Below are 16,734 nucleotides of genomic sequence, written 5' to 3'. Positions count from 1 at the left end.
CTTTAACCCTTCTAAAAATGACTCAATCTCAGAAACTGGTGTCATGCAGTTTGAAATGAGCACACCAAAGAAAACAGGGTAAGTGTGACCACAGCAGGGTACGAAGGACCACCACAAAGTGCACCGCCATGTTGTCTGTGCAGGGGAAGCATCACGACACCTCAAGCCGTCCTCCCGTCCCCTACCAGCAGCTTCGCACCGTCATCGAGGCTAGAGGCCTCCACTCCAATGGAAACATAACAAACGTATTTTAAGTGTATTCTGGATGATCTGGATAAAGTTCGTACTGCTCCATAATTTCAGTACCTAATGGCTACCAACTGGCCTCTGGGAACTGGCTCAGAGGCTTAAAAAAGACACAGCCAAAAATATTAGAATCATAAAATCTGAGATAAAAATTTAAGTGAATAACTGCACTAATCTCTTGATGTTAAAGGACATTCTGAGTATAAAAGCTATGGAAGAACACAAAAGATCCAAAATATCTGACTAGCTAAGAAATGTGGAATTTCTCCATGACATGAAACATCACAAACTCGGTTTTTTTCTAGCCTATGGAGCAATTACCGCTAACTTCCATTCTGCAAATGAAAAGCAGACAGTAAAATGGAATATATTTAGCACAAATATGACAAAGACTACAACAATACAAAACCGCAACAATAAGAAAACTATTTCACTGTCAAGTGAGCAAGATACTCAGAATTATTCTCAGTGCTGGTAAAGATGCATTAAGACAGCCACTTTCAACACAGAGCTGCTGAAAATACCTTCTGGAAAGCATTTTCGCATCATGTATTAACACTTTGTAAGTGACCCTTATTCACTGATTCAGTAATTCCACTTCTACAGAAACAACCTGAATAGGACACAGGATTTATGTAAAAAAATGTTCCTCACAGCATGAATTTTTATAGGAAAAAAAAAGGATTTGAATGTCCATAATAGTAAAATAAATTATGGATATAAAATGTTGTATATCCAACCAATAGAACACAATGCACTTAATAAAATTAATGCTTTAAAAAACAAAAGTGTGAGAAAATGCTCACAATATTAAAGATAAAAAGGACAAGATTTTAAAATATATACATGTATATACACACAGGAGAGAGAGTTCTGTTACCAACAATGGCTGACTAGGTTATTCAGATCAATTCTTCCACTGAAAACTAGAAAAAACAAATCAAACGCTAAAAAACAATTCATTTAACTTAGGAGGGTCTGCCAGTTCTGAAGAAGCCACCGAGAACCTCAGAAGCTAAGCAGATAACATCGCAGGGCCAGGGAGACAAGAACTCCAGTTCAGACTCCCTGGGAAGAGGGAGCCCTGGTGAAAACCCAGACTCAGCTGTGCCCGAGCGTCGATGCTCAGCACCAGGCGCTAGCTCACGGCCATTCCCAGTCAGGCCGAGGAGATCTGAACTCATGGCTGCACCTATCGGAAGCTAGCACGAGTGTCTCGAGGAAGACAGAATCACCCGAGAACCTGGGTGTCTGCCTCCTCCTCTCTCCCCTCCGCGACACGCCACCGCAACACCCGGCACACAGCAAAACCAGGCACATAGGAGTAGCAAGAACACGCAACAGGCAAGTACCTACTTGTTTTGCAGGTCGTAGGCCAGAATGTAATAATCCTTCTTACATAGTTCTGCCCTCTTACTAAATACTAGGCACAGAGCTATTTATTCATCACAGACCTCCATGGTGACTAACTAGGGAAAAAGCCATCAAAGAGAGGTGAAGTGTGCTAGTAGTTCTCAACACCATTTTCATAATTCCTGTTTAATCCTAACTGCCAAGTCTTAATTTCCCTCATTTCTGAACTAGTTAAAAACCATTCACAGTGGCCTGAATACAGACACACCCTGAAGATGTTCAGGGATTAATTACCAACAACCAAAAGCAGCAGCAACAGCAGCAAGAATCTTTCTGTTGTTTTTTCACTAACAGTAAAGACATTAAAAATACTTTTTCTTTGAAAAGCTGCTCTGTCCTGACTGCCCCAAACGGCACACTGTGAACTGTCACCTCAGACCTAGGGCTCTGCTACTGGGGCAGTGACTCTAATTAAAATCACTGAAGCAGAACCTTCAGTTATTTCAAAGTTTGGTAGAAACTAAGACATCACTTCCATAGTAGGCAAAATTTTCACTTTGGGGAAAAATAATTTATCCTGTGACACATATACTACTTATTTCATTGTTAAATTGGTTCCATTTTACAAAAAGAGAGTAATTTTTAATTCAGTAAGTCCCCATTTCAGTAATGATAAATAATACATTTAACAGCTTGCTCCTTCTTTTTACATTATTAAATCAGACCTAATTCACAATTTTACCAACTTTTAAAAATGTTGCTGATCAGTTTATACCCATGACACAACTAATGAAAATACATTATCTGTGTAATGATGCAAAAACCACCACAGGTTTAAGACTGCTGTTATTTCATATCTGAAATTAAAGTATATTCCAAGTTTTATGTTTTAATTTCCTTGGTAGCTGGAAGAAAGAGCACAGGCAACAGCAGAGTACCATTTTGGCAAAGTCTTACATAACAACAACTTTTTAATTAAAACTGCCTCTGAGACCTCAGCCTAACTACTCAGACCCAGGACTAGACTCTGCCATCTGACATGAGCTTTGCAAAAAATATAAAACGGTTACCTCAATGAAAACCCTAGGAATAAATGTCTTTCTGCTTTTAGTATTACTGGAAATAGCTATGGTTCACCTCAGCACACAGTTTCCTAGTGGACGTGATTAAAATGCTGCACCTTAGGAGAAGCTACCAGAAAACTGCAAGCCAAGATTTGTAATCCACCCTTAACAAGTTGTGGGGTTTCACGGAAAACAGCTTTATTCCTAGCTCTATTTTGTGTCCTAAATTTCATTCTCTTTTCCTCATCCTTCTCATCTCCTTTGGATATATACTACCTTATTCTACCTACTCTACTTAACTCTTTCTCTAATCGTCTCCAAAATATTTTTGGAACAAAATGAAGTTTTATAAAATGCACTGTATACATTTATTTGATACACAAATGAATACAATATACACACACAAATTAAAAACCATCCACCTAAAGATAAATGCTGGAGAGAGTGTGGAGAAAAGGGAACCCTCCCACACTGTTGGTGGGAAGGCAGTTTGGTGCAGTTATTATGGAAAACAGTATGGAGATTCCTCATAAACTAAAATCAGACTTACAATATGATCCAGCAATCCTAATCCTGGGGGAACCTTAATTCAAAAAGATAACATGCATCTCAATGTTCACAGCAGCACCATATACAATAGCCAAGACATAGAAGCACCCTAAATGCCCACTGACAGATGCCTGGATAAAGAAGTGAGATAGATAGACAGAGAGACAGTTCGATATTGGAATACTACTAAGCCATAAAAAAGAATAAAATAATGCCATTTGCAGCAACATGGATGGACCTGGAGGTTGTCATTCTAAGCAAGTTAAGCCAGAAAGAGAAAGAAAAATACCACATGATATCATTTACATGTGGAATCTAAAAAAAAAAAAAAAAAAAAAGACGAACTTATTTACAAAGCAGAATCAGACTCACAGACATAGAAAACAAACTATGGTTACCAGTGGGGGAGAGGGGGGTGGGAAGGGATAAATTGAGAGTTTGAGATTTGCAGATACTAACTACTATATATAAAATAGATAAACAACAAGTTTATACTGTATAGCACAAGGAACTACATACAATATCTTGTAGTAACCTATAATGAAAAAGTATGAAAGTGAATATATGTATGTAAATGTATGGCTGAACTATTATGCTGTACACCAGAAATTGACACAACATTGTAAACTGACTATACTTCAATTAAAAAAAAACTCAACTGCAAAAACACAAACAAACAAAATAAATCCATCTACCTTCCATCCTTTTTTATTGCCCCAGTTACAGGTATCCTACTCTTAGGGATGGACCCGAACACACATCATCTACACCAGTGCCCAAAGCACACCAGAGCTCTGTCATCATCCCAAACGCCCGCAGCAAGTGAATGCTTCTAAACACTGCCATATATCCATATAATGGACGATGACTTAGCAACCAAAAATGAATAAACTACCAATATATGTAGCAAATGCATCTCAAAACATGCTGATCAAGAAAAGGTGATCATGAAAAAGAATATACTCTATGATTCTATTTACGTAGAATTCTGGAACAAGCATAGATCAACCAATCACTGCGACAGAAAGTCAGTCAGGGACTGCCTGGGGCTGGGAAGCAAGAGTACTAACCATAAAGAAGCACAAGGGAACTTCTGGGGGTGACGACAACCTTCTGTGTCTTGACTGAGATGGTGGTTGGTTACACAGAGGCATTAATTTGCAGATGAGGAAAGGAAAGTGACTTCCTCAAGAAAACATGCCTACTTAATAGGACATCTTCTGTACCATAGAAACAGCCTGGTTCTAGTAGAGATTTCAAGCTTTCTGCAGCACGGACAGCTGGCCGCACGGAAGAGTGACGTACACTCACACTCACAAGTGCAGCTGAGACGGCTGAGTGCCTGTTATGCGCGAGTCAATTTTTGGGGGCTTGGCACATTCCAATACACGAAGCAGAAAAAGATCCCTACCTCTGAAGCTTACATATTGGTGGGAAGAGGCTGCAGGGGCCGAGGGCAAACAAAAATGGTACTGCTAAGTATGTAAAAGTAAGCTACATGGGGTGCTGTAAGGGCCCCTAAAACCGCTCCCACAAGAGCATAAATTCTAAAGAATGAAGACTCACTCACTATAGAGGGGAAAGTTTTTTTAAATGGATCCTTTTCTACCACCACATAAAGAGAGAACTACAGATAAAGACCTAACTGTGAAAGGTAGAACTATAAAGTTAATAAAAGAAAATGTAGGAGAATATTATTGTGGGTTAATAAAGAAGAAGGAATCCTTAAATAAGATTTCAAAAGCACACAACATTAAGCAAAAAATACTGAATTTGAGCACATCAAAATTTAAAGTTTCTGGGGGAGGGTATAGCTCAAGTGGTAGAGCACATGCTTAGCATGCATAAGGTCCTGGGTTCAATCCCTGGTACCTCCTCTAAAAATACATAAATAAATAGACCTAATTACCTCCCCCTACAAAAGATAAATAAAAATTAGAAAAAAAATTTAAAGTTTCTGTTCAACAAAGAACACTACGGGAAAATTTAATAAACAGATGAGAGAATTAGAAACGATGTTTACAAAGCAGGAAGTGTACCCGAGAATTAACAACAAGAGCTTCTGCAAATCAACAGGAAAAGACAACCCCAACCGGAAAGCAGGCAGAGGATAAGCAGATCTTGGTCAAGTTAAGTAGATGTATATCCTACAGTCAAGGAGGAATTCTGTTCCTAGATACACACACCAACAAGTTCCTCGTATAGGTCAAAAAGCAAACTGGTATCTGCTTTTCATAGTGGAGAGCTGGAGCAATGCATGGTTATTTGTAATGTGGAGGGAAAGTGGAGACAATCTGAGCATCCATCGTAAGGAAATACTTCAAAGCACAAGGAGAGGATATAACGCCTGGAGACTGGTGAAAAAAAAAACTGAAAACACCCAAGTTACCTAAGCAAGGGCAGCATGATGATAATATGTAATCACAGGGTTGTAATAAAAGCTGAATGAGGTAATGAATGTAAAGCTATTAGCCCAGTGCCCAGAACTTATTAGCCCAATCTACACAAATGGTTCCTCTACCAGCCACTGTTTATCCTCTAAGCTTCCACCTTCGTTACTTACATTACTGACTATCTGTATAATTAAAACACTTAAGAGTTGTCATAAGAATTAAATAAATGGCATATGGAGGCAACACAAAAGTAAAGAGGAAAAAGCATGGTTTCTTAAGTCACCAGATCTCAGTTCAAATGCCAGCTCTACAACTTATTAGCTGCCCAACCCTGCACAAGGGACTTAACTTCTCTGCATCCCAGTCTATGTATCTATAGTAAAATTAACAGCGTCCACCCATGTGGTTGTTTTGAAGGTGAGTACGGTAACATGATGTAACCTTACAGTAAATGTTTATGTTACTACTCATCCCTCCTCCCTACAGAACAGGCTCCCCAGATGGAATACTACACAACTATTACCAATGATAACTTATGATGACCTGATAACAACATGGAAAAAGGCTAAATAATGTTGAGAAGATAACAAGCATATGAAAAATGACCGGAAAGAAATCAATCAAAATGGGTCCCTTGCTGGAATTTAGGTAAAGAAACGACTGGTGATTATCTTTCTGTCTTTTATTTTGCAAGTATCCTACAATATGGTCATGGTACTTGTAGAAATTTTTTTTAAAATGGTTAACAATAATGCTCCACTAGCAGGTGCTTTATTGACACAAGAATGCTTCAAACTATGTAAATCAATAAACATGATACACATTAACAGAATGAAAGATTAAAAATCCTATGATTACCTCAGTAGATGCAGATAAAGCATTTGACAACATACAACATCCTTTCATGATAAAAAAAAAAAAAACCCTCAACAAATGGGGAATAGAAGGAAACTACCTCACCATAACAAAAGCCATATATGAGAAACCCCCAGAAATCATCATTTAATGGTGAAAGGGAGAAATACTGAAAGCTTTTCCTCTAAGATCAGGAATAAGGCAAGGATGTCTGCTTTCACCACTGCAACACAGTACTGGGAGTTCTAGCGAGATCAACTGGACAAGAAAAGATACAAAAGGCATTTAAGTTGGAAAGGAAAAAGTAGAAAGATCACTGCAGATATTATCTGAAAAGGAAATCATGACAATAACTCCATTTACAACAGCATTCCTGCAACTTAGGAATTAAATTAACCAATGAGGTGAAAGACTCATACAATGAAAACTACAAAACACTGCTTAAGTTAAAGACACAAATACAGCTGACCCTTGAACATGGTGGGGGTTAGGGGCGCCTACTCCCATACAGTTGAAAATCCACATGTAACCTTACAGTCAGCCCTCCATATCTGAGGTTCCAAATCCATGGATTCAAACAACTGCAGACCATGTAGTACTGTAGTACATATTTGTTGAAAAAAATTTGCATGTAAGTGGATCTGCACAGCTCAAACCTGTGTTGTTCAAGGGTCAACTGTGAATGGAAACACCTCCCATGTTCATGGATTAGAAGTACTAATATTACTAAAATGTCAGTATTACCCAAATAGTCTTATTAACCATAGAGAATCATAAAAGTATTAACCAAAGAGAGTCACCATAAAGTTCATATGGAATTTCAACAGACCCCAAACAGCCAAAACAATCTTGAAAGAACAAGAAAAAACTAGAGGACTCATGCTTCCTGATTTCAGAACCTACTACAAAGCTGCCATAATCAAAACAGTATGGTACTGGCATAAAGACAGACATACAGACCAATGGAATAACAGACAGCCCAGAAATAAACCCTTGCATATACCACCAAATGATTTTTGATAAGAGTACCAAGACTACTCAGTGGGGAATAGTCTTTTCAAAATGGTGCCATAAAAACTGGGTACCCATATGCAAAAGAATAAAGGAGGACTTTCGCCTAACAACATACACAAAAATTAACTCAAAACGGATCAAAGACCTAAATGTAAAACCAAAACCAATAAAACTCTCTGAAGAAAATACAGCCCAAAAGCTTTACGACACTGGTTTTGGCAATGATTTCTTAGATATGGCATCAAAGGCACAGAAAACAAAATAGAGTCAAATTGGACTCATGAAAATTTAAAAATTTTTTACATCAAGAAACACTATCCAGAGTACAAAGGCAACCCACAAATGGGAGAAAATGTTCAAAAAGCATACATCTAGTAAGGGATAAGTGTCCAAAATACACAGACAACTCCTAAAACTCAACAGCAACCAACCAAATTCAAAAATGAGCTGAGGACTTGAACAGACATTTCTCCAAAGAAGATATTTAAATGGTCAATAAACACATGAAAAAATGCTCAACATCACTAATCATTAGAGAAACGTTAAATCAAAACACAATGAGATACAATTCACACCCACCAGGATGGCTACTATCAAGATAACAGAAAATTACAAGTGTTGATGAGGATGCATAAAATTTGGAACTCTTGTGCACTATGGAAAGTAAAACGGTACAACTGCTGTGGAAAACATTATGGATTTCCAAAAATAAAAATAGAATTATCATATGATCCAGCAATCCCACTTCTGTGTATATACCCAAAAGAACTGAAAGCAGAGTCTCAAAGAGATATTCATAGCCCAAGTTTATAGCAGCATTGATCACAATAGCTAAAATGTGGAAACAACCCAAGTGTCCATCGATGGGTGAATGGTTAAGCAAAATGTGGCCTATACACACAATGGAATATTACTCATTCTTAAAAAGGAAGAAAATTCTGCAATATGCTACAACATGGATGACCCTTGAGGCCATTACGCTAAGTGAAATAAGCCACTCACAAGAAGACTAATACTGTGTGATCCCACTTACGTGAGGTACTTAGAGTAGTCACAGTCATAGGGACAGAAAGTAGAATAGTGGTTTCCTGGGTCTAGGGGGAAGGAGGAGTTACTACTTAATAGGTGATGAGTTTCAGTTCACAGCATGAGAAGAGCTGGCAAGATGGATGGTGGTGACAGTATCACAGCACCATCAGTGTATCCCAAACCACTGAACCGTATGTACACTTAAAAACGGCTAAGATGGTAAATTTTGTATTATGTGTTTTACCACAATAAAAAATAAAGGTAATAATGATCTGCCACGAGGTGCTTTATAGATGGACAGGTATACAACAAGTATTTTATTTTAAAACTGCACTGAACAAAAAGGTAATAAACTTCAAAACCTAAACAGCATCATCAATAATTCATTTTAAAACGCAGATTATATTCTGAAGAACTCAGTTCTCCCTAATTCTAACACCTAACCTGTGACAAACAATTTACTCAGATGCCCTTCACCCATCAAGTGGGCTAATCTGAACGTCTGAGTAGCTGTCAGGGTGAAATGAGATAATGAGGAAGCACCAAGTAGATGACAGAGGCTTAAAAACTTCACAGAGTTTGCAAGGATACAAATATACATTTGTTAAATATCAAAAGAAAACATTTAATGGCTAACAGTTTGGACTATGATACCAGATGGATCTACATTCAAATCTCACTTCTGCCACCAATAACCTGTGTGGCTTTGTGTACTTCATGTCACCTGCCTAGGCTTCCTCATCCTCGTCACTGAGATAAGAATCATGACAACAGACTCATGGAGCTCCAGCGTGAAAACTACATGAGAAATCATATGAAGTATTGTGCTTGTCACAAAATAATGGCTCAATGTTCTCAATTATTATAATCCTCCTTGAAACTACTTCTTCAGTTAATGCAACTGAATATTACAATTAAGAAGCCTTTTCTCAGTGCCCTGTCCCAGCTACTACACTTCACACTAAGATCCAAAGATAGGAAAGATGTATGCCCTACCCTCAAGACGTCACAATCAGCAAAGGAAGCAGAAATACTGATAAAGATCGTAAGAGGCTGTAACAAATAATAAAATTCAATGTTATACATATTACTATGTGAGCCAACTGACCTCTCCCAGTGACACCAATAATGCTAGCCAACAATGCTGGCAGAGACTAATATAAAGTTCATAATTATTTCAAAAACATGTCTTTAAATTATCTTAGAACTATTACCTAGAATACTGAAACTCTAATGCTATAATTATCCAAACAAGGTGTTTGGAATAATCTGTTTGGATTAAAGTGGAAAAAAATGACATATGCAATTTATTTTTACTGGATATTAAAATATAGGTGACATTTAGAAAAACAACACGAGTTATGAATCATAATGGGAATCGTAGAGGTTTAAAGTTTAAATTGCATTTCTGTTATTCATTCTGTTGTCATATGACTCCATCTCTGCTCCTTCATTTAAAAACTAAACAAGGGCTAATGTCATGACTTTAAGAAAATAAAAATACGTTACAAATATTTGTTTTATATAAATGCTAAGTAATGAAATATTTCAAAGCTTTAATTTCATGACATCTATCCAAATTCCATAAAATTAATGAATTCGCATGCTACTTATAATGTAGCATTTACAGACCTTTAGACTAAGAGAGAAGCTACTCTTGCCTATGCATATCTTCATTTATACTGACTAATGCATTTTATTTTTATGATAAAATGACTCATTTGTTCCAATTTTATGATTAAACATCAGAAAACAACATTCAGTTTCTAAAAATGAAGTGCCAAAATTTCTTTGTGCTTATATAGCTTCCAAGGGAGGACATGTATGGGATTTTATGTTATCATTAAATCAAACCGATAAACACGAGCTTCTCAATCAGAGGCACAGGTTAACCATTAATTTATGTTTGTTTTTTTTTTAATTTTCTTTTTTCCTTTAACAGAGGTACTGCGGATTGAACCCAGGACCATGTGAAGGCCAAGCAGTTGCTCTACCACTGAGCTATAACTCCCATGCCACTAACCATTAATTAAAAAAATAAAATAAAATTTCAACCCAAATATATATATATATATATTTTGATTTCAAATGGACTCTTTCTTGTAAAAATACTTTCCATCCCCATATAATAGAATTTGTAAAGAAGTTTCCCGGAATTATATTTTTTAAATACTTGAAATATTCCGTAAATCTCAACAATGATTCTCTAACTTATAGTACCTTTCTACTCCTTTTTGAACAGAACACTAACAGTTAAAAAAAAAAAAAAAGTAAAATGAAAAGAAATTAAAATAAAGGCTGAGGACTCTCTCCAAGAGAGGTGAAGAGACAACTACTAGGAGGAAACTGCCATGAGCCCTGAAGGTTACGTAGCATCAGGTCACATGGAAGAAACATCTCCAACACAGAAAAGTTTTCTGATTTTGTTCCAGAAATTGTTACTAATCCCTAACCGTTCAGTTAACTTTGAGGTTCTAAGGCTTCTACTCAGGAAATTTCCTTTTAAATTTCAATACAAGTCTTAACATTTTAATGATCCACTGAAGAGGATACAGCTGCAGATTTTGATGTCTCTAATGTTATATACAAACATGAAGAATGTTCTTTGGATTTGCCTCTGCTAGATGGAATTTTTATTGCTTTTAGCTCTGCTTTAGGACTTTAGAAAACATACAGTGCCTTTAGCATTTTTCTTTTTAAGAAAAGTGACAAGACTGCTGTGAGCTGAAAGATGGTAACAGTAACATGATTTTTAATGTCTCCCAAACCTCCTAGACAAAGTTACTGGAAGAGGTAGAAAAAGACAAAGAGACAGTCCCACCTCTGGACAACATAAAACAAAAAAAAATTACATGATGAGAATCTCCATGAATCCCAAAGTCTGAGCAGGGCAGGACAAATCTCCAAAAGCTACAATCCCAACCGATACTGACACCTGTGAGGGAGAAAGCAGCGGGACATAACAGATTCCCTGATGGAACTGAGTACAGGAGGCTAAAATAACCAACAGGTAGTCACTGGAAAGAAAGTGGGTCAATTTGAGAGCAGCAGTTAAAACCAGACAGTTTACACACTCCCATCTGCATGTAAGGGATGGTAATTCATAAATTCATGTTAAAGTTTTAAGGGGCTGGAGCATAACGAGCCCTATAAACACTCAAAATTAATCAGCCAAAGCTTTCTTTTGATACAGAGCCCCACAGTGTAGAGAAACTGTTGTAATAAAAGTATCAAACATTACTAAGTCAGATCAGAAAGATCTCCAGTGTAAGGACAATAGGTACAGAAGAAATTGTGGTTCTGGAAAAAGCTATAGAAAAAGCAGGAAATCACGGAAAATACGAGGCCATATTTTCAGCACTTCATAAAAATGACTTAAGGTGCTTTAAAGCCGTATGTAGAAAAACTGTTCTCAACCACCTTTCCTTGATGTAAGTTCAGAAAAATTGATTTCACGTGAGAATGACCAACACGAAAGGGCTGTGGCTGAAGGAGCAGAATTTCCTTAGGAACGAAAGCATGCCCGAGAGATGTGCCCACAAGAGATGAAACCTGGAACTACTGTGTCAAACACATGAAAAGACATTAAGACAGTAAAATAAGATACAGGAAAGTACAAGTCAGAATTAGATAAGCTCAGAAATGACCTAAACATGAGAAATAAATGGACAAAAACCACTTCAGAAGTGAAGTCTAAACTCGAAGGCACACATAAGTGAGTACCTGGCAGAAAATGTCATAAACAGTAGTTGTAAAGAAAGAAAACATTAAAAACTAAAAATATACAGCAGCTTTATTCCTAACTGCTAAAACTGGAAATTACAAATATAGAAGACAGGAAAAGAAACCAACAGAGCATAAAAGAAGGCCCCAATAAATAACTAAACAAGATGATAATAATTTATAAATGATACATATACAACTGACCTTTGAAAAACACGGGTCAAAAAACAGAGACCGACCTGGTGGCACTGAGCACACTGAGGGCCAGAAAGTGCTAATGGAACACAATTTCTAACTGAGAGAAACCAGAGTCCCTTAGAGAAATCAGTGGTGCCAGGACTGGGGCACAGTGTATCCTAGATGAGCCTGCAAAAATTCTGTTGTATCAGAAAGCAGAGAGGAACTTTAGAACCCAATGTGAAGAAGCTCCAATTAGTCGAAGAAAGGAAAACTTGAGCACCAGAAGGGATTACGTTAGAAATGGACTGAAATATACCAAATGTATTTAAATGCATGAATTCCAAATAACAACAACAACAAAACTAATTGCTTACCATTAGAGGTTGCTATTTTGAAAGCTTAAGTAAAAAAATCAGTTAATTCCACTTTTCTGATACGAACCATACCACGTGGTAACCAAACAGTATATGATGGGAAGTTTATGTCCTTACAGAAGTATTCCAGTTAAAAAAGAAAAGATAAAATTACATTATCACTATTCCACAGTTTTTAATGAATTATTGGATTGAGCCACTGTGCACCAGCCTTAGTACCAACTTCACTGGATAAGAAGAGGCAGAACACCCATGAAGAAGTCTCACCCTTCCCCCCAAGCCTCTAGGATAAACTATCAGTTTCCAGGAGATGCAGAGGAATGAGCAGCAGTTAAAAGTACATCACAAGGATACAATCAGCAAAGGCAGACTATGAGAAACTGGAGTAAACGAACCAGTTCCTTAAATAAACAAATTGCAAAGGAAAACAACAACAACAAAAAGATGAATGAGAAACCTATGGACTAAAAGTGACTTCAAAGACATTTCAAACAAAAACAAGCAGAATTAAAACATCATACAGAAGTAAATTATAGTGTTTAGGGTATACCAGGCTTTTAAATATAAACAGACATGACCCCAAAGCCCAAAACTTTTACTAAGTGACTGAAGCTGTACAGCTTTTAATTTTATAATGGAGTCACTCATCAGTCAAATATAGAATGAAACTTAACGACTGTATATACATTCTTTACAATAACTCTACTAAAGCCTTCAGTAACTTAAGATATTCAGAAAGATTAAAAGATACTTCTATGTTCAGACTTGGCTGTAATTTAGCAGAACAACTTTATTTAAAATTAATGTAAGGCTTGAAAAGTATTTACCTACTTAGAATACAGAATAAGATTATTAGGTTTTACAGCAAAAGATCTCACTTCCTGTCATGGTCCAACGCTTCTTCCTAACTTACCTTGGCAAGGGTTACGAGCAAGGAAATTAACACTGCTGAGAACCCAAGGCACTGGACTAGGCAATTATCTAGACAGCTCCTTCCTGGGGCTGATGGTCTGGCAGGGAAATAATCACACATGTGAGTAATGTTATGAAAGAAGCACAAGATGCTATGAATACACCCCAGTGATAAAGAGGAATATGGCATATTCTCAGATGAGATGAGGCAGAAGAAAACACTGGGAAACACTCAAACTCTCACCCTCTGATTTTCTTAGTATTTTTTTAATCTTTAGATAAGACTGACAAAACGATGACTATTTGGCAGGTGAATGAATTTATTCATATCTATCTTAAGATATATGGATGGACCTTAGGACATGAAGGAAAATAAGCCTCGGCACCCTTAAGGCTGCACTGATGAGGAAAGAAGAGAGCATGCTTATGGACAATTCGTCGTGTACACCAAGAAGAGGTGTGCAATTCTGTCAACAGCCTCTGCGTCTCTCACAATCCAACGTGTTACACATGTACAAACACCCGTCATCATCATCCAAAGACCACTGACACCCACGTCGACAACTCTGTTGGCCACACCATGTACATCTCACCTGGGAGATTCCCATAGCTTCCCAGAGAATGTCCCTAGAGCTTTTAGAGAAAGAGTCACAGATTAAAAAAGAAGTAATAGCCTGAAAAGTTGAAATAGTTCAGCCAAGCTTAAATGACTTAAATTTTAAAAAATTAAGTACAAAGAGTGTCTTATTTCCACATTCTTCTGTAAGTAATTTGTGATACACATAAACTATGTTTGTTTGTTTGTTTGTTTTTAAATCCCAACCATAGGAAAATACTTAAGGCTTTTTATTCTTTGAGGTTTTAAAAAAATGTTTTCATACCAATTATCACCAATATTAAAAGTCATTTAATTATTATGTACTGTTTATTTCATTCTTATTTTCCACATAGCTGTTACCTATTTTTTCCCCCTTCTGTTCACCTGTAGGAGCTAGGAGTTGTACACAGGCAATTTTGAAATTTTCCAAGGGGAAACACGGAGCTAGAGCAACATATAGCAACAACTCTCCTCTTTCTCCTGTCCCTTCCCTCTTAAGTGACCTTTATAATCTTCTTCACCACAATATGGCTAAGGGACAAAAAATATATGGTACTTAACTTTGTTACTTATTAATAAGGACAAAAATAAGCACTTAATTAAATGAGCTCTGGTAAGTCATTTGTCTTCCATTTTTACAGGTTAGCATCTAAAGAATGCATAGAATAAGTATGAAGAAATTTGATCTAAATTACCAAAAACTATCATTCATACGTTTTTAAAAGATGAATTTAGCTTCATTCCTTTAGAAATACCAGAGAAACAAAACAAAATCAAGGGTTATCTGAAGACTCCCTTATAATTAGCATATGACACTAAAAAAGTATTCATAAAGTAATCTGCTATTTTTTTCCTCTGCATCTTGGGCTACCAAGCTAAGTAGCATTGGAAACTAGAAAACAAAACTTTCTTCTTTTAAATGAAGATTTATTTAATATAACTAATAACATATAGGATTAAATTGTTAAAAATTCTTGGTTAGTGTGTTACAAACCACTTAGATGTCATTCACTAGACCTACCATGCTACATGGTAGGTACCTACCATATATTTAAGTGAATAATGAACAGGAGACTTTTAGATCGTTTCCATAAAAGCAAGTGATTAATTAAAAGCCTTTTTAATAAAAGACAGAGACTTGTTTGCAAGAGTTGAAAAAATTCTGATAACAAAAATCCATTTTTGTTATTCTGATAACAAAAATCCATACTACTAGAAACAGCACACACTGATATTTACTTATCTGATATTCATTTATACACTTCTAAACCAGAGTAGCTTGTGTTTCGATATTTGTTCCCCTAAAAACATACTCCTGCAAGGCCAAAAAGTGACTGTAGTATATGTTGGTTATTATAATAAATTATCTTTGGAACTTTTCTCCCCAAAGACTTATTATAAAATTTTACAGTTTTTTTTTTGTATAAATTACTTACTTTGTAATACGGTCAATGTTGGCAATCTGCTTCTGATTCCGTATAATCTCAATGGCTGCCCAAAGGTGCTGGATAGCTTTTGTATCCGCCTGCCGTCTCTTTGTTAAGCGTGCCATGACCTGTGTGCTCCTTTAGCTGCAGCAATACACAAATGTAAGGGAAAGCACAGATTACAAAAGGAACCGTCATCAGCATAAGCGAGTAACGCTACCCAGCACCTCTGTATGGAGTACAGCCAACTCTCAATTGTGCCTTCTACCATCCGTCTCACCAATTACTCCATAAAAATTTTCACTTCACGAGAATGACACTGTAAGACCAGTTAAAAAGGTCTTCCCAAGAAAGTGGCCACCTTATACCAAGATGCCAAAGAATACACTTTTACAATGTATTCTAAATCAAAAATGTTAAAACATAAAATTTCATTTTTTTGATATTACATTATGTGTAATTTGACAGATCAGTGCAAAATGGAATTTTAAATGTCCCAATTATTAGGTACTTTATTACATTCATAATTTAAACATCTCAATGTAATACAACCATACTGATAAATGAAAACATTCCTTAAAAAAATAAATCATAAACAGAAAACACAGACTAGTCATTTCTGGCTGAGGTGTGAAAGGCTGGGGGTCAGTATACCAGAAGACGGCATGGGTGGACCCACATTATTAGAAACGTTCACATGCTTGGAGTAAGCGTTGGTTGTTCATTATGTTATTAGGAAACAATACTGCTAATTTATTCGAATTTCAATATTCTGAATAAACTGAGGAAAACGGCCACCAGCTGTGTCCTGGCAAGACTGAGGAAAAAACGGGGCCGCAGCCTGGATGTCTGATGAGCAGTGGTACTGCAGAAAGAGGCCACACACCTGGACCCCCCTGCGATGGGCACAGGGGGCCCTGTCAGGCCACTGAGGCACCTGACCCCTGAATCACACAGGTTATGATGCTGATGCTCTCGGGCATGAGGTAAACATCAGAGCTTTGGGGATGGCTGCAA

At 36.8% G+C, this 16,734-nt stretch overlaps 1 protein-coding gene across 14 annotated transcripts in view; it reads right to left on the bottom strand.

Annotated features, from left to right (window-relative positions):
• Nucleotides 1-16,734, bottom strand: part of ZMYND11 (zinc finger MYND-type containing 11) — an 87,602-nt gene that overhangs the window by 51,408 nt on the left and 19,460 nt on the right. For 13 of the 14 annotated variants that reach the window (XM_032473893.1, XM_032473900.1, XM_032473895.1 and 10 more), the window contains exon 2: nt 15,727-15,861. In XM_032473893.1, coding sequence (XP_032329784.1) covers nt 15,727-15,842 — 116 coding nt within the window. In that variant the 5' untranslated portion in view covers nt 15,843-15,861. Of the gene's footprint in view, nt 1-15,726; nt 15,862-16,734 lie in introns of those variants that run through there. The other variant, XM_032473905.1, reaches the window with a different exon arrangement.

The sequence above is a fragment of the Camelus ferus genome, chromosome 35, assembly GCF_009834535.1.
Source record: "Camelus ferus isolate YT-003-E chromosome 35, BCGSAC_Cfer_1.0, whole genome shotgun sequence".
NCBI lineage: Eukaryota > Metazoa > Chordata > Mammalia > Artiodactyla > Camelidae > Camelus > Camelus ferus.
This window is presented reverse-complemented; position numbering and strand designations above follow the sequence as displayed.